Below are 27,361 nucleotides of genomic sequence, written 5' to 3'. Positions count from 1 at the left end.
GTAATGTACTTTCCTGTTTTGGGTGATAATTACTCAACTTTTCCTGTCTGGAGCTCTTGTATCTGATTGGCACGTGGTCCATCATTAGTGAACAGCCGGCAACAATGTGGCAGCAGGGCTGATAACTCATTCATATGGAGGATGATAGTCGTGGTCCAGGTGGATTTTACACTGAAACACTTTGCTGGACCTCTCAGCCACTGTGTTATAACCCAGTCGTTGTAAATGTGTAACATGTAAACAGGACTGACTGTCACACAAGCCGTCATTAATTTCATAAAGAGATTAACGTGATACTAGTGCACTGCAGGGGCTTTTAACAAAGTTGAATTTCCAATATGGTAGGAGAGGTTGTTGTTGTTGAGCGGATTGTTGTCATGTCCCCGCAGTGCCTGTAGTGGTGCTGTGAGGAGTCTGCTGTGGATCCAACAAAAATCCTCAGCAGCCTACCTACTGCTTGTAATTTGCTCTGGATAGCCTATATTTACATGCATCCTTATTTCAAGATATACCGAGCTCGATGAAGATCACCGTTACCATCCTATCTCGAAGATCGATGCACGAATAGCCTAGCTGATTCTAATAGACATTTCGGCCGTCTATCTGGAGCGAATACCTAACACAGCCCATACCAATTCAAGGTAAGCGAAATCGACCACAGCCTCGACCTCGATTTCTACGCGTACCGTTTTGCGCAGGCCTTGGTCGGACCGGCGGTCTACTAGAGACCGCTGTCCAATCGAAGCTAAGAGGCCTCGTATTTGTGACTTATTTATTTTCTTTATTGTGATATGACAAAATGACTCGTTGCCCTAAGCAAGTGTGTAGAATTATGCAATATTTACAGTTTTAAGTCGTGTATTCTGCTAATGGCACGTTATGTAACGATGGTGGCTATAATTCATATCGATTATCACGGAGGCCTTCGAGAACAGGCCTTAAGCCTCGTATGTATAGCCTTTGTTTGAAAGTATTTGACTATAAATGTACCATGTTTAAATACCATAAAATCTCACGACTGGGGCCGATAAATTATTGCTTGTATTTTAGGATTATTCTTTCATTTTTGTAAATAAAACTAAACTGGAAATAGCCCTTTACAGTGTTACCATTCTCTGATGTTTCCGTTTCCTGGTTAGCTACCGCCTACTAATTTGTGTTTTTAGCTTTGTTGGCTAACTAGCAAATTTGACTTTTCTTGTGTGGCCTATATTGATAATATGAGTTTCTGACTGAAGAGGGATAAAGTTGTGCCTTTTGCATTAGGACATGGGTGGCTGTTACAAGGAGATATATTTACAAATCCATTGTATAAAGTTTCACAGCTGTCTAGCGGCTCCAAGCTAATGTGCAAGCTAGCTACTCAAAAGGTAGTTAGGCTAGCTAGCGTTAGTCACAGTTTGCTGCCTGTCCGGTTTTCCTGGTCTAACTAAAGTTGTTAGCTCATGCTGATTAAAAAGGGCGCTTGAACAACCTGTTACTGTGTCCAGTGTGCACTTCGTCTGTGTGAGCCGTAGCGCTCTCAACACCAACTTGAAAACATAAAGTTTAAGGTAGCAGCTAAGCTACATTTACAGTGTGTGGTAGTGTAGCTGTAGCGCCCGATTTGTTTGCTTACTAACTGTAGCAAGACATTTTGAAAAAAGGAAAAAAAAAAAAAAAAGTGTGTGTGTGAATTTCTTGCTATATCGATAAAGGTTTATTTTTTTTCCTGTTGAATTACTTGAGTGTGTTGTCTAGCTTTTAACTTAGAGGGGCAGAGTGCTCTCATGCATGCAGACTGATTTACTACCTTCATATTATCTTGTAACTAACATGTCCCAGGATAATTTAATAAACTGTGGAATAAAGTACGTATTCTGTTTTTGCTACAGTTTTCTCAATAATAGAATCTGACAAGCAAAATTGGAAAGCATGGAAAGCAATTAAAATCCACAAGCAAATTGTTTAGACTCAACTGTTCTCAAGTATTTACATTACATTGTCAGTACTATGCTAATTATTTACAAGTCACAGTAGTTTAGTGAACAAGTAACAGTTAAAGAAAGTAATTGCGCGTCTTGGATTGTTGATTTATTTTTGATGTGACACAGAAAACGTGTAAGCGGCAAACTGTGTTGATTTTTTTTCCCCCTCCTGTTACAGAAGAGTGGACTATTGCCCTGACTGTTAACTCTGCATGTGCACCGACGGTTGCGTCCTCAGTGTAAAGTGTTAGTGATGTAATTCTTGGTTTTTCCTGCCTTTATCCCATCAGCTGATGTTGTCAAGGACAAGAGTCACGTGATGTATGAAGGCAAACACATACACTTCTCAGAGGTGGACAATAAGCCGTTGTGCTCGTACAGCCCAAAGCTCTGCAAGCAGCGCCGACTAAATGGCTACGCTTTCTGTATCCGGCATGTTTTGGAGGATAAGACGGCTCCCTTCAAGCAATGTGAGTATGTGGCCAAGTACAACAGCCAGCGATGTACCAACCCCATCCCCAAGTCTGAGGACCGCAGGTGTGTATGACTGTTTGCATGTGTGCCACATTTCCACTTTGTTGTACAGAATATTGATCGGTCGTGCGCAGCATAGTGAGGATGTGTCCTTGTTTTCCAGATACTGTAACAGCCATCTGCAGGTTCTCGGCTTTATCCCCAAGAAGGAACGGAAAAAGAAACATGATGCTTTGGAGGAAATGCGCTCACGGGCTCACCTGGAGTCAGTGGCTCTCAATATAACTGTGCCCTCTCTAGCTCTCAAAGTTCCCAATGGTCTAGATGAACTTCCACCATCTCCCCCCTGTGGACGCCTGTTACCCCTCCCTGACGGGGAGCTTCTGGACCCTTTTGCCTTTTATGAGGATGACACTGACGGGGAGGAGGTGGGTACTCCTCGGAAGGGCAACGCCATCAAGAAAAAACTACAGAGTCGGCTGGTGCTAAACCAGAAACTCTGCCATGACACTGACCTCTTCCAGCCACCCCCTGAGCACTTTAGTCCCTCCCCTGTCCCCCGTGTACATCCCTCCTCGCCGCTCAACACTCATCTTCCACGGCAGCAGCCAGGTCTTCTCCAGCCTCCCCAGCACTCCAGCGTGACTTCCTTCATCTTCCCAGGACAGCAGCAGGGTTTATTATGCAATCCACCACCACCTCAGACGGTCAACTTTCTGCCTCCAGGGATGCCCGCTAATGCAGCACCCAGTCCAGTGCAACATTCTGGGCCATCACTCAGCAGGAAAATGCCTTTCACTGCTACTCACTTGCCTGTCAGTTGCAAGGACAGCGGCAGTAACAATCAGCGGCATGTGGTCGTCATGCGTCCCACTGTCTTCTCACCTTCTGCCAGCTGCCTGGCCAGGTTGCAACATCTGGTGCAGCTCTGTGCCAAGAGACATCGGGAGCAGGGAGACCTCTTTCCTCATCTAGGTGAGTTATTTTAAAATGTTTGCCACCAGTTTTTAGATTCAGAATTGTCCTTATTTATATTTTGAAAGGCTATTTACGATAGTTTGTAGAAAGATATGTGTCTAACCAAGCTGTCCTACAGGATTGGACTGGTCAGAGGACAGTGCTGATGATGATGATGAAGAGGAGGCAGAGAGATTTGCTCCTTTTCAAAGCTCTTGGAGACCACACAATGGGTTGGTGTCTTCATACTTAACCACAGTGTATAGTTTAGCTTGTTGCCTCGATGACTGACGTGTGTTTCCTCTGTAGATTGGAAGACGACAGTGGTTCCTCTCGGAGAACACGGCTACTTAGGCTTTGCTCATACCTCCAGGAAAAATACAAGCACATGTGCAGGCAGGAGAGGGCGAGTATCCGCCAGAAGAGATACCGCTATGCCTTCCGCAAAGCCTTGCTGCACGCTGCCAGTAACAACCCCGACTGTGCAGGGCAGCTGATCCAGGAGTTGAGTGGTGCCTCTCGCAGCTCCTCAGGGTATTGTCACAACTGTCACATATCAGTCGGATGTGTTTATCTGTTAGGACTCACATAAACACAATAAAATTAGTCGGTCACAGCTTGATTAGTCTCGTCACATCACCACCTGTAAGTTAGAAATCCACCGATCAACAGATTAAGAAAACAGTGATTGATATCAGTGCTTATTTGTTTAGATCTTTATCTGAGAATTTCCAGTGAACATAACCTTAAAATGCGTACCATTGTCGGTGTTTTTGCTCAGTCCTGGATCTGTTTTTCTCTGCAGTGTGACTCCAGCAAGGCTGCAGAGCACAGATACGGGAACCTGCACTGGCAGCACAAAGGGCCAGACCTGCAACAACAGAGCTCTGCCCTTCACTCGACACTGCTTTCAGCGTATCCTTTGCACCACAACACTGATTTCAGAGCTGGTAGCTATAAGTGAAGAACACAAGGCTGTGATTCTGTTATCTAATTTACAATATGATTTAATAAATCTCTGTTCTACATGCTTTTTGAATATCACATACTGTGAGGTACAATATGGCTTTGTGCTGGAGTATTACCACTGCATGCCTTCCATCTCGTGTATTGTTTTTTTTCCTTCATTGTTCTCTGTAGACATTCTGTTGAATCGTTCCCAGCAGCTCTTCGCTAGTTGCACAGCCAAATTTGCAGATGGTCAGCAGTGCTCCATCCCAGTGTTTGATATCACGCACCAGACACCCCTCTGTGAAGAGCATGCCAAAAAGATGGTGAGTTCAGGTTTCAAGGGAAAATCGGCAACATTTTGGGAAATAGGCTTATTTGCTATCTGCAGAGAGCACTGTCACATCTGTAGGCTAAACATGCGACTTCTGCCAGCAGCCAGTAAGCTTAGCTTAGCATACAGACTGGAAATGGGGTGAAAACAGCCAGAGTGTCTCTGACTAAAGGTAGCAAAATCTGCCTTCCAGCACCTCCAGATCTCACAGAATAAAAACTTGTATCTTGTGGAGACACGAGGAAGTTACTGGTTCTAAGAAATAATCCAGCACAAAAGTACTGAGAAGTACATGTTTCTTTTTATACAGTTTACACAAGAGAGGTACAAGGTTTAAATTAATGGAATGTTGAACTTTAGATGTGCTGACAGGCAGATGTTTTGTCTTTGGACCAGGCGCTTTCTCCTGCTTCCAGTCTCTGTGCTTTGCTAAGTTCGCTGGCTGCCAGGCCCCAGTTTTGTCATCTGCAAATAAGTGTATCTTCCAAAATGTCAAACCTTTTCTCTTTCAATTGTGACTCATCTGTTTGACTTCATTTCCATTCATTTCCTCCCAGGACAACTTCCTGCGTGGGGATGGAAACCGTCGAGTGCAGCACCAGCAGCAGCAACAGCGAAAGCCCCGTAAAAAGACCAAACCACCGGCACTCACCAAAAAACACAAGAAGAAGAGGAGGAGAGTGCCACGGAGGCCTCAGAAACCCATCCCTCCAGCGTTGCCACAGGGGAACCTGGGAATGCCTTCTACGAGCCTAGCAATGCCCTCGCACGCCATCAGGTCTGTTACACCTGCATCGCTGCACTGTTGAGTTAAAAATTCAGTGTGTGGGGATCCAGTTCCAAGGAGGGCATCCTCATTCACCGGTTCTCATGTCACACATGTTCTAACAGCTCCTTCACTACAGTGGCATGTTGTGTTTCTTAAACCCCCCCCTTTTTCCATCTCTTGTCCGTCACAGGAGCCCTTCAACTCCAGACCTGAGTACAGAGGAGCTTCCTGACGATATCACCAATGACATGGCAGACATTCCAAATGACCTTGAGCTAAACCAGGAGGATTTCTCCGACGTGTTACCCAGACTACCTGATGACCTGCAGGACTTTGACTTGTTTGAAGGTTGCTTTTCAGATCATTCTTGTGCACCACTATGCCTTACATGTGTTTACTGGCAAAGCCCTCTTCATCTGTGATTTTATGATGATAAATGTTGCTAATGTTTGTGCAGGTAAGAACGGGGAGCTCCTGCCCACTACAGAAGAGGCTGAGGAGTTGGTACGTGCACTGCAGGCTATGGGGTCCTACCCAGACTCTTTGGTGTGCCTGTCCTCCATGGGAGACCTGGCCCCTGCTGAGGCGGTGGACCACAGAGCCATGACTGTGTTTTCTGGTCCAGTCCAGCCGGGGGCTATGGGAGACCTGCTCAACAGCCGCATCCCTACAGAGAACTTCACCAGCCTCGAGCTGGAGGACAATCTACTGCAGTCCACTGGGGATCACTTTCCCCCCTCGCCGCCATCTCAGCCCACGACCCAGCCCCCAGCAACGTGCTCGAACCTGACCTCATCTTCTCCTGCAGTAGCCCCCTCCACCACCTCCCTGCTCACTCAGACCTCCATACCAGAGCGGACGTTTTCTCGGACACACTCGTCCCACGTCCTGGCCAAGTCGGACGCACCCACATCATCTCCCCAAGGCAGCCACTACAGCAGTGAGCATGTGCCATCCCCATACAGTGACCACATATCTTCTCCCCATGCCAGCACCTTCCAGACAGACGCCCCTCTGCTGCTGGAAGTCCCTCTCAGCGGGGTTCCAGGACCCCCACGGTCGACATGGAACAACCTCCCTCTCCCCCTCACCGACCCCACACAGTTTGGCAATCTCATAGGATCAGAAAGTCATCTCATATCCACCTCCCTGTCCACTCCCCCCGCCACCACGCACTCTGTGACGCTGCAGCCCATGGCTGCTCTCTCAGCGATGCCCCAGAGCGGCTTGACTGGTCTAACGACTCCTCCGGCTCCCTCATCCTCCCTGCCATCTTCCTCACACGATCTTTTGACTTCCACACAGCCCAAGCAACAGCTCCCTCAGTTCAGCGCGGCCTTTGGCCATCAATTGGCCTCCCACAGTGGCATCCCGAAAGACGTGCAGCCCAGCCACAGCTCCACAGCGCCCCCTGCTGGCTTCTCCATAGTTAGTGCCACCGCTGCAAGTGCCAACAGCACCGCACCACCCTTCACGCAAAGTAAATGAGAGCAGGCGGCATGCAGCGGCTGCATGATGGTCTGTGGACTCACAGTCACTTACAATCCAGCTGACTGGCTTCTGATTAACCACCCCTGTTCACCTGCTACATGTGTGCAATGTGGTAATAGTGCACTATTTGATAATGAATTTGCACAACCTCAGATTTTCCTCAATATTTTCTATTTTTGTTCGTTTTTCCTTCTGTAGCCAGACGGTATCTGAGATTTTAGGTCAGTGTGAGTCCACTCGTTTGATGCCTTGTGGTTTCGTCAGCAGGGGGTTACAGTCAGATTTTGTGTTGAAATAAACGGGTGAAAATTGGCGGAAGGACCTTAGCAGAGATTATCTGTCACAGTGCTCAGAATTCATAGAAGCCTCAATCAGTGGTCGGTTTTTGTTTGCTTTGCCAGTTTAAGTCCTGTCTTAAAATGATCAACTGTACCCTGCCTTGCTCAGATGGCCATTGCATTTATTTTATTTTTATTTTTTTAATTTTCCCACTTGTTTCATACACTGCTTCTGTCACCCTCTGAAAAACTAAAGTACAGATCGTGACATTTTTTTGTGATCCATTATGTTTCAAGCTATTTAACTGTTATCATGATATAGAATCTTACTGAGTCAGATTTCACAGTCATATGAATTTACCAAAATACTTTTAAACAGCTGTTTTTATATTGTGTATATTGTATATGTGCTCATTTATTGGTTTGCTCAGACGTCAAAATCTCTGACCTCACCATTGGTTGTGGGACTCTGAGTGGCCTAGTAGACACTTGAAGGTAAATATAGTTTCTTAAAGCAATAAACACATTAACATAACTCTAGCATTGTAAGGTATTTTATTGGTCTCATTACATGTAGCTTACACCTGCTGAATCCAGGCTGGATCAGGACTACATTTTGGCCTCTATAACTTGGAAATTTTTGATTTTTTTTTTTTTTTACAACAGCTCCACTCAGAGACTAAAGAGGCAAGAGATCAGGTCAACTTCTTCCCTCTGAGTGGATTTTTTTTTTTTTTAAGGCTAATAAATTAGCTACAGTGTTACGGTGAGGATGGTGATGGCATAAATCCAGGGACTTTTAAGTGTCTACTCTCCAAGGTGCTCTCTAGTCCACATATACAATGGTCTTTAGTGGCTTGCATGTCTCGTAAAAAGAAGAACTCCACTGTAAGACAGACCAGACTGACCCAGAGAAGGCTTTAGGCAGTGAATTGGTATTTGTACTGAAAGGTGTAACTCGATGGTATGAATTGGTATTTTGCACGTCTGAAGTAAAGCACTGTCTGTTTTACTCCGTTATAAAGTGATTTTAAGCTAAACGATGCAAACCTGCTATCTGGTTGTAGTGTTAGGAAAAACAATGAGGACTCATCCACCCGAGAGCCCCCCCACCCTCCGACCCTGTCAGCTCACACGGCAGTACAACCACGGCTTTTGATAGATATTATATTAGACATTTGACAGATGTGTCAGACATTGTTGAGTATTAGGTATATAGAATAGCAGTCTCTATCTTGGGGTTTGTTGGTGAATTATTGAGTAGCAATGGATTGAAAATTGTTATTTGCAATGTATTCAGTGGAACCTGTGTCTTGTAGAGTGAGTCTCGTTTTTAATGGCTATCAAAATTGGTTGTAAGTTCTCTTTGTTGGAGGGATCAATGTTTGTTTGTATGCTGTCGTTTTTTTGTTTTGGTTTTTTTTTCGATCTGATGGAGAATATTTTTTTTGATAGCTATTAAACTCCAGGAAGAAGTCTTGAGATTGCATGGGGCGGCAACCTTTTCGTGAGAGATATCATTAGTAGATAATGGCCGCTGGCTTGATCCTTGGTGGTATGAATTATTGGACTATATGCATCACTTTGTGGAGGAAGAAAAAAAAAAACAGATCAACTTACTATTTCAGTCTAGATTTGCACAGGAGCGGATGAGGCCGGTGGTGTTTCACGTGTCCCATGTCTGTCTTGCCTTTGTTTTTTTTGTTTTGTTTTGCTTGCTTGGACGCTCATTACATGAACAGTTGCCATCATTACCAGCTCTGAGCCTGCACCAGATCCCCTCCCCTCTACCCCCCTGTTTCCAGCTGTGAGAAGGCCCAGTTCTGTCTCTCCCTTCCAAAGAGAAAACACAGTCTGAAGTGTAAACCTGTAGCTCCACCGGAGACGACTGGGCTTCTCAGTGACTGCAGTGTAATAGAAACACAGAATACCCCTAGAAATCTAAAAAAAGAAGGAAAAAAAAAAAAGAAATCAGGTTGGGCGAAAATGTCTGTTTGAAATAAAGCAAGGCAATACTGCTGTATCCACATAGCATGAGATTAGTCGCTGCACCAATTTACTCTCCCCGACAACCACGTAGAACAAAATTTACAGGGCTCGTAGGCACATGTAACTGCTTGAATTCAGAGATGGCTGACAAATTCCTATACTCATTGAATGTACTGTATTACTGTTTTTAAAGATAGGATGAGCTAATCTAGTCACCTTTTGTTATTGGTCCTTGTTTAATTTGTCTAAGGTATTTTTTGTATACAAAAGTTTACATTTTTATGTATATTTTTCTTGTGTACAAATTATGTAATATGTGTACAAACACTGTATGTAATATCTGTATATAGTGTGAGAAATTTGATCTTTTGTTTTTGGATGTATAAATAAAACTTGCTGTGAGGTATTTGCTGACACAGTTTCATGTGGTTTCTAATCAGGCGAACACAACGAATGTGGTGACGTGCACTCTGCAGACCAGGGGCTTCCACTGCAGAAGGTTTTATATGAAACTGAACGACTGATTGTCGAAGATTAGATACAGTCGTCCTCAAATGTATTCATACCCTTCAATTTAAGAAAAGGCAAATTCACAATAGTCACTCAAATAACCATCCATCCATCCATCCATCCATCCATTATCTATACACCACATAATCCTCACTAGGGTCACGGGGAGCTGGAGTCTATCCCAGCTGACTCAGGGTGAAGACAGGGGACACCCTGGACAGGTCACCAGTCTATCACAGGGCTACACTTAGAGACAGACAACCAAGCACACTCACATTCACCCCTACGGACAATTTAGAATCACCAATTAACCTCAACATGTTTTTTGGACTGTGTGGGAGGAAGTCAAAGAACCCGGAGAGAACCCACGCTGCACGCAGAGAACATGCAAACTCCACGTAGAAAGATCCCAGGTGTCCTCACTGGGACGCCAACCGGCGACCTTCTTGCAATGGTGCTAACCACCAAGCCACCTTGGGGCCCGTGCTAAATTATAATTTAGTGAAATAAGACGTTGCTTTGAATTGTGGTTGAAAAGAACAAAACAACAAAACTGTCCCAGACAAATTAGAGCACTTTACTGATGAGCAGTGGGCCAAAATCAAAATAGCTGTCAACAGGTGCAGAAGTCTGACTGAGAGTTACAGAAAACACTTGACTGCAGTGACTGGCTCAACAAAATATTAGTTTATGGGTCACATCATGCTTTTTTTTTTTTTTTTTAAATATATATTTCTGTTGAACCACAATTCAAAAGCAATGTCATGATTTTCATTAAATTTTTTATTTATCATTACTTTTGTAAATGTCAACTTATTTCAGTGACAGCAGCTTTTTTTCCTTCTTTAATGGGAGGCTATGAATACATCTGAGGACGACTGTAGCTGAAACATTTCACTTTAAATTGTATCTCTGTGGTTTGGGTTCCTCTCTTTAAACTTCCTATCAAGTCGTGCAGTATTTTTAGGCTCAAACAATCTCACCACTCAGTGCCACTGGTATTTCTTTGTCACCAACTTCATCAAAACACCAAATGAGTGAATAGCTTTTGGAAAAAATGATGCCTCCATCCCTCCAGTGGAGCTTGAGCCTCAATGCTAAGGTGGACTGAAGCTGTTCTGGCAGCATGTGGTGGCCCAACATGCTACTTAAAACCATTATATGTTGTCTGTTAATATAACTTAATGTGTTTTTTAAATACAGTACCAGCAAGAAGGGTGACATTTCCAACTGCAATCAGAATCACAAGAAATATTAAAAAGCAGTCACAGACAATCACATTACGGGAAAAAAAACTGTTCAAATTTGCACTGAATGTTTTTTTTATTTTTCCTTAATCATTTGATAACTTCCAATAAACCCAACAGCACTGTCCTGAATTAGCAAACATGTATACCGGACTACAAACTGTCAGCAAAGTCACACAAAATGAAATGTACATTTTAAATGATTGCTATCCAGTGTTAACTGAAACTCGGAGCACATCACAGAACCAAACTTTACTCCCTCTATTACATAACGCTGCTCTTTGGGGGTTACAAAAATAGTTTTATAGAATATATGCCTACTTGTGCTAAGAAATGACTCCTGGCGATCACACTGCTTTATTGCCATACAACACACACAAAAAAAAAAAGGGGGAGGGAGGAGGGAGGAGGAGGAAAGGAAAAAATGGTGTAACTGCAACATTACATCGTAGCCTTAAGTACCATTTAAAAAAAAATCTACAAAGTGCAACACATACATAGATAAAGAGTCATATGAGACCATGTAAAAGGTGCAAATTGTCTCAGGTGGGGGTGGAGGGCTTACGTGGCACGTTTCACATGAGAAGTCTGAAGTTTTTCACAGAACAGCAGGAAAAATAAAACACTGATGTTGCATCGCGTGACGAGTCGGCTGTCATTTCTTGATTTGGTTATCAGGTGTCAACTTATTTATGTCATCATTACTCATGTATCTGTGTAATCTACTGTGGCTACAGTAGCAAGCAGAAAAAGAATGTTTTTTGGGGAGAAATAGGCAGGAAATTAACAAGAGAGTAGTTTGGTGTTTTTAAAAAATTCTTGTCTGAAAGTCACAGCCAGCAGATGGATGGATTCATTTCGCACAAAGTGGGGAAAACAGCTAAACTGCCAGCCTGACTCTGTCCAAAAGTAATAAAATCCACCTGCCAGCCAGTACAGTTGAGCACATTGTGGCGGGTTATATTCTGTAACAAGAACATCTATGTGAAATTATAGCTGGAATGCATATTCTGCTCACCGAACACAGCGTAACACCTGCCTACGGACGCACGATGATTCTGCATCATCACTGGTATCAGTCAATACAGGCTTCAAAATGAAATGGAAAAACAAAACACCTGTCAGGTTCATTGTTTACAGCTGTGTTTGGAAATGTTCCATAAAAAGAAATGTCTGTCTTACATGTAAGCTGAAGTCTTACTTTGCAAGGGAATGTGTACATTTAAAAAGCATTGTCCATTGTTTTTTGGATCTACCTGCCAGTAGGCCATGAAGACAGCATTAAGTATAATGTGTTAATTCCACTGCAGAAGAGACCTGATATTCTCTACAATCAGGTGGGAAGTATGTACATATACTGGTACTGGCAATCAGTCAAAATCAGTTCAGCAAAAAATCCAACACTGCATGTTTTGCAAGCGACTATTACAGCGAAAAACTCCAGGAAGTTACTGCTCCTAGCCCAAAGAAGTGCTCCAAGACATGGGTTCAACTCCTCAGGAAATTGCAGATTTATTGTTTTGACACCCCGGATTAAATAAATGATATGCGATGCTGACTAGATGAGCTTCGGAGGTGATGGCGGGAGGATGGTTCATCCTGTTTCCAGTATATACGCAATGCAAACAGTTAGCCAAACAGCTGCTGACTTGTATCTAACACTGTGTGAGCGGTCACTCTATTAGGTGCAATCTAATGTAATCCAATACAGCAGACTTGCTTTAACATCTGTCTTTACAATACTTACATTGTTATGAACAAATTTACTTGGAATCTTTGTTATGATTATTGGTATAATTTACTATTTTGACTTTAGGAGAGAAAATGAAACAAGAGGAAAGAGACATGCCATGCAATGAATGACATGCCCTCTCCATTTAGGGTGCTCCAATTATATTTTTATTTCTGAGATCATAGTTAAGATGATGTCGTTCTGAACTGCACTATACTGGTTTTATTTTTTGTTATCTGCTTACACAGAATTAGTGCAGTTCAGAGCAACACCATCACCAACCGGGACATCAGTGTCAAAACCTGCTACTAATTTCTTTACAATATACAACATTTGTATTCGATTGCATTAGACTGTACACGTCTATCTAATAAAGCGTATACTTGAATGGTAGAAATCTTCTCTTCCCCACCACCACAGACTAAAGAATGTTGAACTGTTCCTTTAAACCCGTCCTGGGAACTGTGTACCATGTATTGCCCCCTGGCAAAAGGAAAAAAAAAGAAGAAATTTCATGAAAACTTCTCTTTTTTTAACTGCAATGATGACAGTTTTTAAATAACAACAGCAGAAAGAGCCCATTTGTTCACCTTGTTCTGGCAAGAAATCAGAGAAATTGTCATTTAAAGTATCGCAGCCTATGCATTTTAATGCCAGGGAGGACAAAAAAAAAAAGAAAGAAAGAGGAGAAATCACAACAAAAACATTTGATCTAATGTTTTTAAAGCTGATACTATTCATCCCATTCATCACAAATACTATAAGGCTGATTCAACTCTGCTCAGGACTCAACATTCCTTCAGTCCCGTAGCAGTATGCTACAACGCATACTGCTCAGACCAACCAATAGGCTTTATACTGTTAATACTATCATGCACATTCCTTTTACACTACAGCCAGAAGCGGTAGCAGTGCCACTGGTCGCCAACACCTCCTGGCTTTATGCTAATAATGTCTGTCTGAAAGCAGTGTGGTCTACTGTGTGAAAAGTCCATTTCCTGCAAAACTTCTCACGAGTCCGAATGGATAGATGCAGCCAGGCAAATATTACACTGCACGACCGACTCCAGAGTCCAAGCTGTGAGACTTCAGGCGGACTTTTGTGTGTCCCGGATAGTATGGCGCATACCTGCAAAATACTCTAAGTCTCATGCTACTGTTTTATGGCTACTTTGTTTATAGTCAAAGGCATTTATACTTGAAGTGCAATTAAAGCTGTAGGTACATTGAGGAGATCGTACCACTGCAGCTCCTAGGAAGACTAACAGAGTCTGCGGATTTATAAACTAGATGATGGCACTGCCCTGTTAATGGAATGAATGGACGAAACCTCAGTTTATCTGATCAATCAAACGCACAGCAAAAAATAAAAAAATAAAAAAAAAAAGAAAGAGGGGGAATGAGGCAGAGTCCAACAAACCAACACAACTCGAGGCCTTGTGTAATCAGGGCTGGAAACAGAGCATCCAGTGTGTAAAACTGGTGGGGCTTCAAATAAACCAGCTGTTATTATTTTTTGTTCTCTTTTTTACATTCTCCAACAATATTACAGCCACAGCAAAGAGTGTGAAACCAAAAAAGTTAAAGAGCATTAAGAAATATAATAATAAATCAATAGTAAAACATGATAGAGGGCAGCCATTTTCATTCACTGGATGAGTACTTAAAATGTGTACAACTAAAAGAAGAGAAATCAAAGACCAATATACAAAAGAACAAAGTACAAAGGCAAGGCAATCTCATTTGTGGCCCCTTTAGTCTTTCAAAATATTTACCTCACAACCATATCTACAGTTTGCATTTGGCCATTTGAACACAGTGGTTCCAAACGCTCCAATATTTTTATCACGAATCTGTAGAAATTAGCTTATTTACAAGTCTGTACAACCACCCTAAAGAGCTCTCTCCATCTCCCAGAGGACCCAATCCACTTAAAGCAGAATACCTGAGTTTTCAATAGAATGCTTCGACCCACTTGTCACTCTTCACTGCACGTCTCACAGAATATCTCGCACAGCCACACACACACATGCACACAGTTAATTAAGCAAGGTATTTTCTCCAAAAAAAAAAGAAAAAAAAGATGCTGAGTGTAAACCTTTTTGAAAGAGCCACAAACTCACCAAAATCAAAAAACTCAAGAGTCCTTCCAATAAGATAGCTAACTCCACTCTTAAAATAAACAGTTGAGAAGGAGGTATCGAGAAGGGACATCATACAGCAAGTGGCAGCTGACTGAATGGCCACTGACTGTCCTGAATAGGACCCTCTGGTGCTGTGCTAGCGTATAAACAGACATTAAGTAGGCCAGGATTTGCTTCAGGCAAATGAGTGATGGAGACCTTCCTGGGAGACTTCATCCTGGCTGTGGAGGTCAGAGGAAAAGATCTGACTGCTGCCACCAGGGTGGAAAAGTAGAGCAGAGCTGGACGAAGCTCCTCTTACTGAGCGGCGGCTGCCTGTGGCACAGAAAACCTGGGAAACGACAGAGGAAAAGGGTAATATTTACATGCCTAATGTTAAGACAAAGCTAAACCTCTGTAGTCGGAAATGAAAACGTGATGGCAACTTCACCATTTGTACATCTTTGCTGTAACTGGGGAAGGACAGCCTGAAGTAGCACCAGGGTTCAGCCCATGTTGGTACTTAAACAATGCGCTGACATGTTACAGTTAAGACCCTACTGTTCACCGTGTTATGGTGATGAACTGAAGCACTGGACAAGTGTTTGTCTTGATAGTGATACGACATGAAAAGTCATGGGATCACCAAAGATTTTGCAATTTCTCTTGTGCCCGTTACCTCTAAGTTCACCGTATTTTCAGTTATCCTAGAGGCACGGCTCTAGGATGCCAGTTCACCACTTGACTGAACAGACACAGCTACTGGATAGAAACTTTTTTCATGGTTCCTTGATGATGATGAGTAAAACTGACTCTGGTGACCCCTTGACTCAGCCACCACCATGAGGCTGACCAGTGGGGGCCTGGACAAAAATATTGTACTGTGGACTAAAGAATTTGACTGTTGTACAAATAATCGGTTGATCAGATACAAATCTAGGTCCCATCAAATGGGAACACGTGTCCTGGAAAACTGCCCATAAAACAGTGATTCTGTAGTAATGACTTCATGCTGCACTCGTGAATGTGACCATACTAATAAATACATCAGAATAGGTTGTAAAATCCTACATTTTCCTGCTTTTCTCTTCATAATTGACAGCCCCTATGTTTACATTCAAAGCACTCCCTTCTGCAGAGGGGTCAATTTAAACCCATTTCAATGAGAAGTACATTTAAGAAGTAATTACGCAAATTCATGGAACTTCAACATGGAAAAAACTTCAAACATAGCAGGAAGTGATAACATAACTTCACCTACTTCTGAAGTCTCTGCACTAGTTCAGCCACCAGGGAGTCACAGATCCCCGGGTGTGTTTCTTCTGCCAGAACAAGGGCCTCCCGCAGCTCCTCTGCAGCTTCTGGCTTGCCATTACTTGTCTCACCCTTTTCTTTCAACTGCAACAATGACAGCTTTTAGACAACACATTGTGATCTGTGTAATTCTGGGCGACCAGTTTAGTACTACTTTACTCTTACTACAATAGTACTGTTTTAATTTGGAATACGTAAGTGATGCTATTACCTCAGAAAACAACGGACGAAAGATTTCTGATAAGCTTTGTGACAAAGGCCTCTTTGGACTCTCATCCACCTGGAAACAAAGAAGATTGTAAGGTGGGAGCATGAACACATACATGTCTTTTACCAGTATGAGGTAATCTCACGTTTCTCCTCTCCGATGATAAATGGTGTTACCTGCTTCTTTTCTAACGCAGCCGGCTGTGCTCCACCATTCTGAACCATTTCCAGGCCCTTGACGGTGAAGTTCCATTTATTGCTGTTACCGTTACCTCCAGATGCCTGGCCGTCCGGCTCCCTTTAGTGAAATAGGATGTTGTTACCATCAGCATTGTACTCAGAGTTGCTAGACCACCACTGAACTCTGATGATGACGGTGGAGACAACTTACTCATCGGATCCTTCGGGGCTCGATTCATCCCGAGACTGCTCTGATTTCCACCTCTTGTATCTGTCAATCAGCTCTGTCAGATAGGTTGTCTTTTTGGCATGCCTTACAATGTACCTATGTTTTAACAACTCTTTGGCAGTTGGCCTCTATAGAAAACACACAAAGCAAATTCAACAGTAAAATTAAAGGAGTAGTGTTCCTTTTCATGTACACAGCAGTTGAATTGATCGTAACGGTGTGAACAAGATTCATTTAAACTTACAAAGCTTGGCTCCTTATTTAAACAGGCTTCAACAAACTCTTTAAGTTGTTTACTGTAGTTTCCTTCCAGAGTTGGTGGATTGTTCTTTGGGATGAGGAATAAGACCTTCATAGGATGAAGGTCAGAGTGGGGTGGCTCTCCTTTAGCCAGTTCTATTGCTGTTATTCCTAATGACCAGATGTCAGCCTACAAAACAAAGACATTTGAGACAAAAGATCCTCTCAGTAAAACCGCAGAATCTCACACGCTTCTTCACAAAGACATTCTGACACAGTGCTGCGCAAAATGACATTTAAACTGGCTGACTTAAGCAGCATGGGTGTATTTGAGGAAGCTCGGCAAATAGAAGACGGGTGACATAGAGGTTGTGTTGACGAGCCACACTGACTCATGTTGTGGTTATTCCAAAAATATGGTCATTTCTGTCTGACTAGAAAACCAAGTGCTTCAAAGTTCCCGACAAAAAAAGCCCACAAAGGTCAGTAGTGAAGTACTCAAAGGATCAATTGGGAGCAATTTCACACAGAACCTTTGCTTCATCAATTCTTGTTATAACACATTAGATCAAAACCTACAGAGCACACAGCAGTTTGTTGGTTTTAAAGTGACTATCTCAAAGATGTCAGTTTCATTCTCTCTGGAGGCACCTATAGTGATAAGCAGTAATTGCAAGTCACTTCCAAGAGTTTCAAGAGTGTTGCCAGTGTCACATCATCAGTAAGTTAGCATCTTAACAAGCTGTTCCCCAACAATGTCCAATAGCAAGTCGAGGCCACCACACATGAAAATGAAAAGAGAAAAAAACAGCAAAGCAAAGAACAACACGCCGCTTCACATACACACACTGGTTGAAGAGTAGTTATCTATGTGGATAACTGCTTTTATCTTTCTGCTACAAGTTATTTTTCCAGCAGAAAGATAACTGCTGAGTCATAAAACACGCATCACTAACACGTGGCTTATGATTTTGTGCAAAAATGTCACCACACCCACAAAGTAATGCTGTAAAAAGCATTCATATATATTTATATAATTGTAATACACAGTAACTGAACAATTATTTGCAGTAAATAAAAATTTTCAAGATTGCCACTTTAATAGTCTTAAGTCAGTAATACTTGTTGAACACATGACACAGGCCTAATGACACACAACCTCCACTTAGCTGTTCATTCTTTCAGCAAGCTTTATGTTGCTTTAGTCTGTTAACACATTTGAAATTTATGGTAATAACTAATTAATTCAAGCTTTTTATACAAGAACTACACATCTGTTTGGATTCTGTGGCAAAACACACAGTTGCATTTCAAGACAAACACGACCAAGACAAAACGGGATAATGCTGACCTTTGAATCGTAGGCAGACTGCTTTATGACTTCAGGTGCCATCCAGAAAGGCGTTCCAACAAATGTGTTCCTTTTTATCTGAGTGTCTGTCAACTGGCCCGCTACTCCGAAGTCTGCAAGCTTCACGTCGCCTTGTTCTGACAGCAAAACGTTAGCAGCTGGAAACAGCAGTGAGAAAATGCAATGAGATCCATCATATGCCACCTTTGACAATTATTTAACAGGAACAGATCAAGTTTTCTCGCACTCATCTGAGTGATATGATTGGTATATTTGTTCCCTACATATGACCTTATTTGTGAAATTAAATCTCTCTGTTGGAGCAACCTCATTGTTTGATCTTGTAAAGCACTGATCAGCTTTCTAAAGGCGTTTCAAGTGTTTTCATTTGCAACACAGGGACCCAGGAAAGAAAAAGTCATCGTACAGGAAGTGGGAAACATTATGGAAGAAACAGCCGTGGACATTTCCTGTTGGCACTGCCACCTGCTTTAGTAGCACAAATGCAAAGTGAAATGATCTCCTTAACAACCTGTCACTATTTTAACACATCAGTTATTTATGACACAGTAGATGACAGACATCAGAGAGACGAACAGGATTTGTATTCAAGTGTGAAATGCAGACAAATCAAAGTGATCTGACTTGTGTTTGGATTTGATTACAGACTCGGCACTGAAGATAAATGATAATTACAGACGCTTGGTGGTAAACACGGACGCTAAGGCACATCAAAGCCTCACCTCAGCATCATTAACAAGACGATAGAGAACATGTTGTCCAGATTACATCATTTGCCACTAAAACCAAGGTGATGGTATGCTCCAAACGCACCTTTGATATCTCTGTGTATCTTCTTTTCAGAGTGCAGATACTCGAGCCCTTTCAAGATTTCCCTCAGGATTGTGGCAATCTGTGTTTCATCCAGGGCACCTGGTTCCAGCTAGAAGAACGGACAAAATCTAGACTTTAAGCTTCAGGATTTTTACATTGTTTCGTTAGATTATACACAGTCACAATAGAATAAAAAAACAGAAATAGTTTAAAGGTAAAATCATTGACTTACCAAATCAAGCGCTGATCCTCCACCCAAATATTCCATTATAATCCATAATTTTGTACCCTGAAAATGAGATCAGCGTTTCAGTCAGAACAGGGTAGTGCTCACTTAGTCAGCTTTCTGCATCAGAAAATAAACAACTGTACTCGTGCTTTGTGGAGATGCTGTTTTGTTGTTGTTTTTTATTGACATACACTCCTCCTATGATATACACAGATGAGCCAAAGCATTATGACTACTGTCTAATGTGCTGCTGCTCTTTCATAAGACACAGCGGTTCAGACTTGTTCTTGCACATTCTCCCCAACACCCTGTTGACGGTTCATGGTTTGTCCCTCCTTGCATCACTGTCAGTATGTACTCACTGCTGCTGACTGGCAGCACCCTGTAAGCCTCATGATTCTGCAGTTTTCAGAGTCATTCAGGTCTTTACACGTGCTAATTTTTCTTGCATCCCCACAGACTACAACAACCGACTGCTTACTTATCCTCTAATATATCCCAGAGCTGGTGCAATTGTTGCAAGATACTCACAGTTTTTGTGAGTGGTCATTATATTTTGGTGCATTGGTGTATGAGTTTTCTTTTATATCATGTTGTAACAGGTTTCTTTGCTGTTTTCTAGCAGCTGAAGACTACTGATTATCAAACACAAAACACAGTTACACTTATATTTAACAAATTAGAACAAATTCACTGAAATTCAAGATAATGTGGATTCAGTTTAGTGAATCACAAGATGTAAAAATGTGGATAATTGGAATAAAATCTAATAACAATATACACTGTCTCTTCATAAACAGCTTAAGAAGAGCAGATGCCACACCAAGAAATAAACATCAACAGTTCTTGAAAAAAACAATTCATTATACACATCTCACAATACAAACAGATTCATTTCCTTGGCATGCAGATTGTGTAACATACATACACAGCCTTGGCATGTCCATGCTACAACAGACTGACTTTGGACAGACAAATCTGGTATTTGTCTGAAAACACCAAAATACACTCCAGCTGTTTGCCAGTTGTGCTAAAAAAGCCTTTAAAGTAACTGTGTTAATTTTCTAAGATACATTAAATGCTTTCTGTGTAAGTAGTTCACTCAGACACAGATCCCTGGAAGAGTCACTTGAGCTTGTGTGTTTATATTTACAAGAGTATGCAATCGACTTAGGATGTCAAACTTCAGAAGACTTTCATACAGACTCTGCTCCTGCTACCGCCACAGACAGAAAACCACACCCAAAAACACAACCAGCCACACACAGCTGGACTGAGCTCTTTCAAACTTCTATTTAAGTAACAGTAAGACTAATGCAAGCACTTTTTCCAACTTCTCCTTATTCTCACTTTTTTTATTTTTTGCATAGTCTTGCACTAAGAGTCACAAAACAAAAAACAGTTTACATTTAGGAAATATCGAAGTTCTACAAACTGGGCTTGCTTGAGTTTCTTTAAGACAATTTGGGGGGGAAAAAAATCACAAATTTGCTATGAGTGCTTTTTGTCTGTAACTGTAAACCTTTTGATGCAAATTGCACCAATAAGGCACTACAGGTTTAAAGTTCAAAGGCACATCATTTGCTCCAGTGAGTTATGCGTCACAGTCACCGCTTCAACTGCTGACTGCGGTGCAAAGCTAGAAAAGTCTGCAGAACAGCTAGACGCAACTTCCATTTTTTTCTTTTTTTAAAAAAAGAAAAAAAAAAACGGCATGAAACTGCCCCTTTCAGCCTTCACCTCTCTTCCGCCTCACCCACCACATACAAATCCTCATACCTCATAGATTTGGAACCTCTGCCCTAAAACAACCACAGCTGCTGATAGCAGATAAATCCAAACTCTATTATCACCATAGCCTATCTATTTAAGATTTTAGAGGTTCTTCGTAACATACATTGTAGGGAGGTCATGTCTGCTTTTAAGTGCTGCAGTAAATGCTGTGAAAGGCTCTCTGGGCATCATCACGAGTAGAAAATCTATTATACTTATAAAATGCAGTCTGGTTTGCACCCAAGTGATTCTGTCAATACAGCTATTACATGTTTTTATTGTCCCAGGCTGGCATGGATTATACAATTGTTTTGGGTCTGTATTCTAGCATGAATCCAAAATAAAACAGTGAAAGTGATGTTCAAGAGCTGACTTTCAGGTTTAAGAGTAGAGAGTAAACCCTATTACCGATGCTAAAAAAAAAAAAAAAAATCAGCACGATGGGCTTATAATCATGTTTTATTTCAAGTCCATTCTGCTGCAGTGCAGACCAAAAGAGCACAACACATGCCTCTGTCCAAGAACAATTTCTACTGTTAACAGCCCACATGGTATACACGACTGCAATGCAAGCCTATGTCTACTTGTTCTACACCAATTTGTGCCATAGTACCCCGGCAATATTTGTTCCATTGCCCATTTGCATTATTTATTGACCTACATTGCCCACACTTGCTAGCAGGAACACACTACTAAGATTTCCATTAAGGCAAACACTGACTTTTACAAGCTCACTACATGAAACTCGCTGAAGCGGATGCTTACCTTGAGATAGGATCCAAAATACTTGGTGATAAAGGGACTGTCACACTGGCTGAGAACCGTGATCTCCTGTTGAATGTCCTCTATATCATCCTCCGCCTCCTCCAGATCAATAATTTTAATGGCCACAACTTTCTGAGTCCGATTGTCGATGCCTTTAAAGACTTCACCGAAAGAGCCCTTCCCTATTCTCTCCAGCTTGGTGAAGAACTCCTCGGGATCGGCTTGGAAATTCTGAGTGACAGACAGAAAGATGTCGAGAGAGTAAACAGGGAGCACTTTAAGTAACATAAAACCGCAGGAAATTGACAAGCATATGTCTGATGCACAACTATACATCAAAAATAAAAAGCCTGTTTAAAGTGAAAGCACAGGAAGGAAAACTGCAGATACTCAAACACAGTAAAATGAATTAGAACACTGAAGTTATGTTATTAAACAGAAGGAAGGACTTTAAATCTTGATCATATTTTAGTCCAGTACTTCTGATGGTGCCTTACTAAAAGTTGATTTCAGCAATATTATCATTATATATCGTCATGAATATATAACATAAATTAACAATCTTGACACATTTCACTTGTGGTCGATTTTTTCTTTTTTAAAATGTAGTCAAAGAAACTTATTGAGCGGGACATTTTGAAGTTGAAAAATCCACTTTTCTCTTCATTACCTTCGACGTAGCTTGTCACTGTGTACTGAAAATGTCTTGTTATTTATTTGTCGCCATATACAGTTATGTTTGTAATAAATTAATCTGTTGCTTTACCAGTATAGATCTATTTAATATGCAACACAGCGTCTTTATCTATTACCTATATTCAAACTGTGCTCACAAAAATGACATTACTTAGTAAGATCAATTCCATTTCATCCTTGATAATTTTGCAATGGAATAAATAAAGGGGTACACATCCAGAAATGTTGGAGTCATAAGAGGCTGATTTGAAAAAAACAACAAACAAAAACAAAAACAAACTGCATGGTCACAATTCAAGCACAAGAGACAGACAAATCCTGACTTTTAGTCTCATGTGTGGAATAAGCTAAAAATAAATAAACACAACTCCACATCCTTCGCTTTCCACAAAGCATGTTGCTTTGTTCCTTTTTCATCAGTTCCTCTCTGCTTAGCTTGTCCTTCAAACTCTACACCATCAGTTGGAGACTTTTAGATATCTATTGGCTGAGATGAGAAAATTCCTGGTGCCACCTGGATGACAGATGGTTGAGTTTTAAGTGTGGGATGAATTAAACTAGATATAGTAAAACAAATATTCATGCATAGTTATCAAGAATAGCTTGGCTTCTTAGATTAGATTTCAATTTATGACAGTAATCCAATGAATAACTTTATCAAATTTTATCAGCTGATGACAAGCAAATGGCCCTCTACAATTCTGTGGCTTTGAGTAACACTTACATCGTAAGACAGCAAAACGCAGACCTGACTGAGGCTTAATGACCTCCACCACAAAGGCTAAACAGAACTGAAGGGCAACACCCTAAATTATTGACTGAGCTTAATGGCTTATTTCCCCATGGAGCGCCAGGGCGGGAATAATGGTCTTCAAGTTGGCCAGTTCACTTTCCCTTCATCTACGGCAAACATTAACCCAAACTGCTAGAGAAGTGCCTTAATTGCCATGACAAAAATAGTGCAAAATATTGAGGGGGGGAAAAGATTTTCCAATGAAGTATAACTGTAAGGTAAAATGTATCATTTAAATTAAGCAAATTATATAAAAAAAACAAAAAAAACTCAAGCAAGTAAACCTGATGCTTAATTTACCAGGTAACCTGGCCCTACGATGATGATCTATTGGCTCACATAGTATATTGCTTTACAGTCTCCCTAGAGAACGGTTTCCTGTAAAACTGCTAATGCACGGTGGTCAAACCTATATGGAGGGGGATATGAGCAGCTGCACTTTGAAAAACTGGCAAAGAGGGGGCTGCTGAATTTGATAGCAAAGGGACTTTACAACAAAGACAAAAAGACAGAGCAGTGCAGAACAAAGCAGAGTAGAAACAACACAACCAAAATACTATCATAACATTGGTGTGGTCAGTCATCCAGGTGAAAATTATAATGTTGAGGCTGACCTCTGTAAAAACAATGGGAAAAACAACAAGAGCACTGTGACCACCGACTACAAATGATGGGAATGTACTTGCCATATCCACAGTCAGCAGGTTTACTGGGACAACTAAAGCTGCCTGAACCTCGCTCTAAAAGCATGTGTTTGATGCTCTCCCATCTGCACTCCACAACCGTGTAGTCCAGTGTCATCATCCACACACCACAACACCACACCCTCACTGCCAGCCCTCCAGCTGCAAGTTCCCCTCTGCATGGTAACCTGCGAGCACAGATGTGCTGTTATTCCTGTAAACCTGGATTTGTCAGCGCACATGCTAAAAATTTAATCATAAGTCAGGAGAAGGGGGAGTATTTTTCGTAAACTGCAGGAAAGCATGCATCTCTTGGCTATGTAACCTCAGGGGGTTGTCATGTTTACATGCACTGTAGTTTGGCCTACTTTATGCCAATTCTTAAACCAGGATGTGCACCCATAGCCATTTAGCAGTTATCAAAAATAACTACAGAGAAACAGATTTTTTTGGTTTTAATTATTTCAGGACAAAAGTCAACAATTACCTGGTTTCCACTCCTTAAATATAAAACGGATTACATTTGTCAGTTTTATTGAATTCTAAATAAAATATCTTTGGGTTTTGGGATGTTGGGATAAAATTTGCCTGTGCTTTGAGAAATTGTGATGTTTTTTTTTCAGTTTTCTGACATTTAATTGACCTGTAGAGTTACTCAATTAACTAATAATGAAAATAGCACTACTTCATTGTACTAAACATATGATACGTTTAAGGAGAGAACAATGACCGGAGGATAAATAAATGAAATCAAGAGGTCACCAAAAACCAATATGTGTGATACGTTGTTTGCTCTAAAACATCACTATTGACAAACTTTTATCACCAACTTGACAGCAGTAAATACACAGAGAAGGTATTGCACTTAGAGCATCAGTTCAGGTCTCATAAATTGAAACAATCTGTCAATTGATCAGCAAGCAAAACGGCAAATTGTAATTTTTCAAGCCTCACACCACAACATGATGTTTCTTATGTTTACTATGTAATCAGGGATGACAATCAGGATGATTATAGACGATACTATGGTGTTGTTTCCGCTAGTCAGGGTGTATGTGTTTGGTATGTGTAATATCATTGTTGCAACTGTAATTAGCATAATTTATTGATGAGTTTTATATATGCAATGAAGAAATGGTCTCTTCTACAAGTATTCTATGGACTAGAACTTGCAAAATATAACCCCCATGAATGAAATCAAGTCATTCTGATGCATTTATAACGTTGCAGTCACAATGTAGGGGCTGTAATCACTTTTTGGTAGGTGAAAAAAAACAATATTTGAGTTGAATTAGTCCTTTAAAGCTCTTGTTACCGGTAAAAAACGCTTGGATTGGGTATAATTTAGAGCATAGGGCAGGTAAAATAACGCAGAGACATGAGGATGACTGTTCCTGCAGATGATCACACTGTGGCACGACTCAGCATCACAAAAACATAAACGAGGATGACAGCCATCTTATCGGTTACTCATTTTACTGGACTTTGACATGCAGGCGCATTTATGAGTGACAAAAACAGATAACGGCGTGAAAGAAAACGTGACACTGATGGACCGTTTCTGTAGATAAAGTTTCCAGACATCCAGTAAACTTCCGACTTAAGTATGAGATGAAACATGGAGTAGAAATATCCAGCGGCTTTAAAGCTAATGACCTTGTAGTTAGCCAATAATACAATATATTTAATTTACCTGAATCCCCGGCAGTCCACTCTGAATAGGGGAGTGAGCCATGGCGTCAGATCAGCGAAGATGACGCCTTTCCTCGTCTTTTCAGCTTTCCTTATCAGATGTTAAACGCTTCTTTCCAGACGGACCGCTGCTTTGGATAATGGTGCAACAAACTCTGTAAGGCTCTTTCAACGGGAGACGTCGCGTAACTAAAACAAAAAAACAAAAACAAAAAAAAAAACGGCTCGACTTGTCGGCTTCTACTTGGAGCCGCCTGCCTGCCTTCTCCTCACTCGCCTTCCGCAGTTAACGCTAGCTACCGTTAGCCACTTTAGCGGCTAGTTAGCAAACAGTTAGCTGAGTAATTGTATCCCTGCGGACCGAGGCGGTCTCGCAATACGTGCTTGACAGCTTCCTGGCGTTAAGACCGATGTCTGGCATTAAACAGCAGCACGGGGTAAAAAAATGCACACTGTTGTGTAGTTGTGTCGCTTGTTGTTCTATTCTCTCATCACTTTTCTCTCTCGCCCGGCGCCATCTTGGTTAATGTCATTCTCGTTCACCTGAGGACCAATCAGAGTGAGGAGGAGTAGACCGCGCGCGCGTGTCGTCATTCGTAAACCACAAACGTCAGCAGAGAGAGGAAGTTCATATATTTGTGGTTTTATGCATCCAGGTGTGCAAGTAACTAAGTACATTTACTCAAGTATGCAAAGTTTTAAGGTACTTTGCTGCAGTACTACCATTTTATGCCACTTAAAGGTCCCATATTGTGCAGCAAATTAGCTAAAATCTCATATGTTGCTACAATGCAGTTGCGGCTCGAGACAAATTTTACTCGGGGGCCAAGGTGGGGCCAGTGTTTAACCACAGGGGCACAATAAAAAACGACAACAATGACATTTAAACACTAAAACTTTTACTTACTTTATATTAAAATGAAACAAGTTTTATTTATTTATTTTTTTAACAGATGCAAATACATCAATGTAAACAATGAGGTCATCAGGGCCAGTGTTGAAATGTGTAACATAAGGAACATTTGAAATCAGTCACAGGTAATATAAGTGGTTTGGTTTCCTGCCATTCAAAATCCACTATCACTACAGCAACAGGATCCAGTGGTTGGGCTCTCTGGCAAACTGGTCCTGGTATATGTTAAGATCCAAAGCCATGGCCCGCCTGGATTTTATACTCAGGACACCAAGATCACTGAGTCGATCATCAGCAATGGTGGACCACAGGAATGTTTTTATCAGTTTCAGAGTGGAGAAACTGCGTCCACAGGAGGTAGAGCTTACTGGAAGAGTGATGGATATCTCGCACAGTCAAAAGAGTTATAAAAAAAAACTTCCCTGCATGGCTCAATGAAACGGATCAGCTCCACCGCACTACATGGCTTTTGTATCTCACCACCCTGGGTTTTTGATCCAAAATTGTCCAACAAAAAAAAAAAAAAAAAAAAACATAAAAAACCTTGGACTTGTGGCTTTTGGGTGTCCAACAAAAAAAAAAAAAAAAAAAACATTGCCAAAATGCTCCTGGCACTGGCCCCTGTGTAGAACACAGCCCCACT

At 41.5% G+C, this 27,361-nt stretch overlaps 2 protein-coding genes across 2 annotated transcripts; one reads left to right on the top strand and one right to left on the bottom strand.

Moving 5' to 3' along the window:
• Positions 1-25: 25 nt before the first annotated feature.
• ino80da (INO80 complex subunit Da) lies at positions 26-9,621 on the top strand. Its single transcript, XM_008282505.1, has 10 exons — positions 26-641; positions 2,258-2,504; positions 2,605-3,416; positions 3,538-3,631; positions 3,708-3,932; positions 4,204-4,313; positions 4,539-4,672; positions 5,238-5,458; positions 5,640-5,797; positions 5,907-9,621. Exons 2-10 carry the CDS (start codon positions 2,287-2,289, stop codon positions 6,935-6,937), a joined length of 3,003 nt encoding a protein of 1,000 aa, XP_008280727.1. The 5' UTR covers positions 26-641; positions 2,258-2,286; the 3' UTR covers positions 6,938-9,621.
• A 1,394-nt stretch (positions 9,622-11,015) lies between these two features.
• LOC103357793 (serine/threonine-protein kinase 24-like) lies at positions 11,016-26,328 on the bottom strand. The gene is made up of 11 exons (XM_008282502.1): positions 25,807-26,328; positions 21,942-22,172; positions 19,407-19,463; positions 19,175-19,283; positions 18,341-18,498; positions 16,994-17,179; positions 16,732-16,877; positions 16,518-16,638; positions 16,345-16,413; positions 16,081-16,217; positions 11,016-15,171 (listed from the first exon to the last, which is right to left on the bottom strand). The coding sequence occupies exons 1-11, from the start codon at positions 25,846-25,848 to the stop codon at positions 15,138-15,140; spliced, it is 1,290 nt and encodes a 429-aa protein (XP_008280724.1). The 5' UTR covers positions 25,849-26,328; the 3' UTR covers positions 11,016-15,137.
• Between the last annotated feature and the right edge of the window lie 1,033 nt (positions 26,329-27,361).

Source organism: Stegastes partitus, unplaced genomic scaffold, assembly GCF_000690725.1.
Source record: "Stegastes partitus isolate 25-593 unplaced genomic scaffold, Stegastes_partitus-1.0.2 Scaffold274, whole genome shotgun sequence".
NCBI classification, from domain to species: Eukaryota; Metazoa; Chordata; class Actinopteri; family Pomacentridae; genus Stegastes; species Stegastes partitus.
This window is presented reverse-complemented; position numbering and strand designations above follow the sequence as displayed.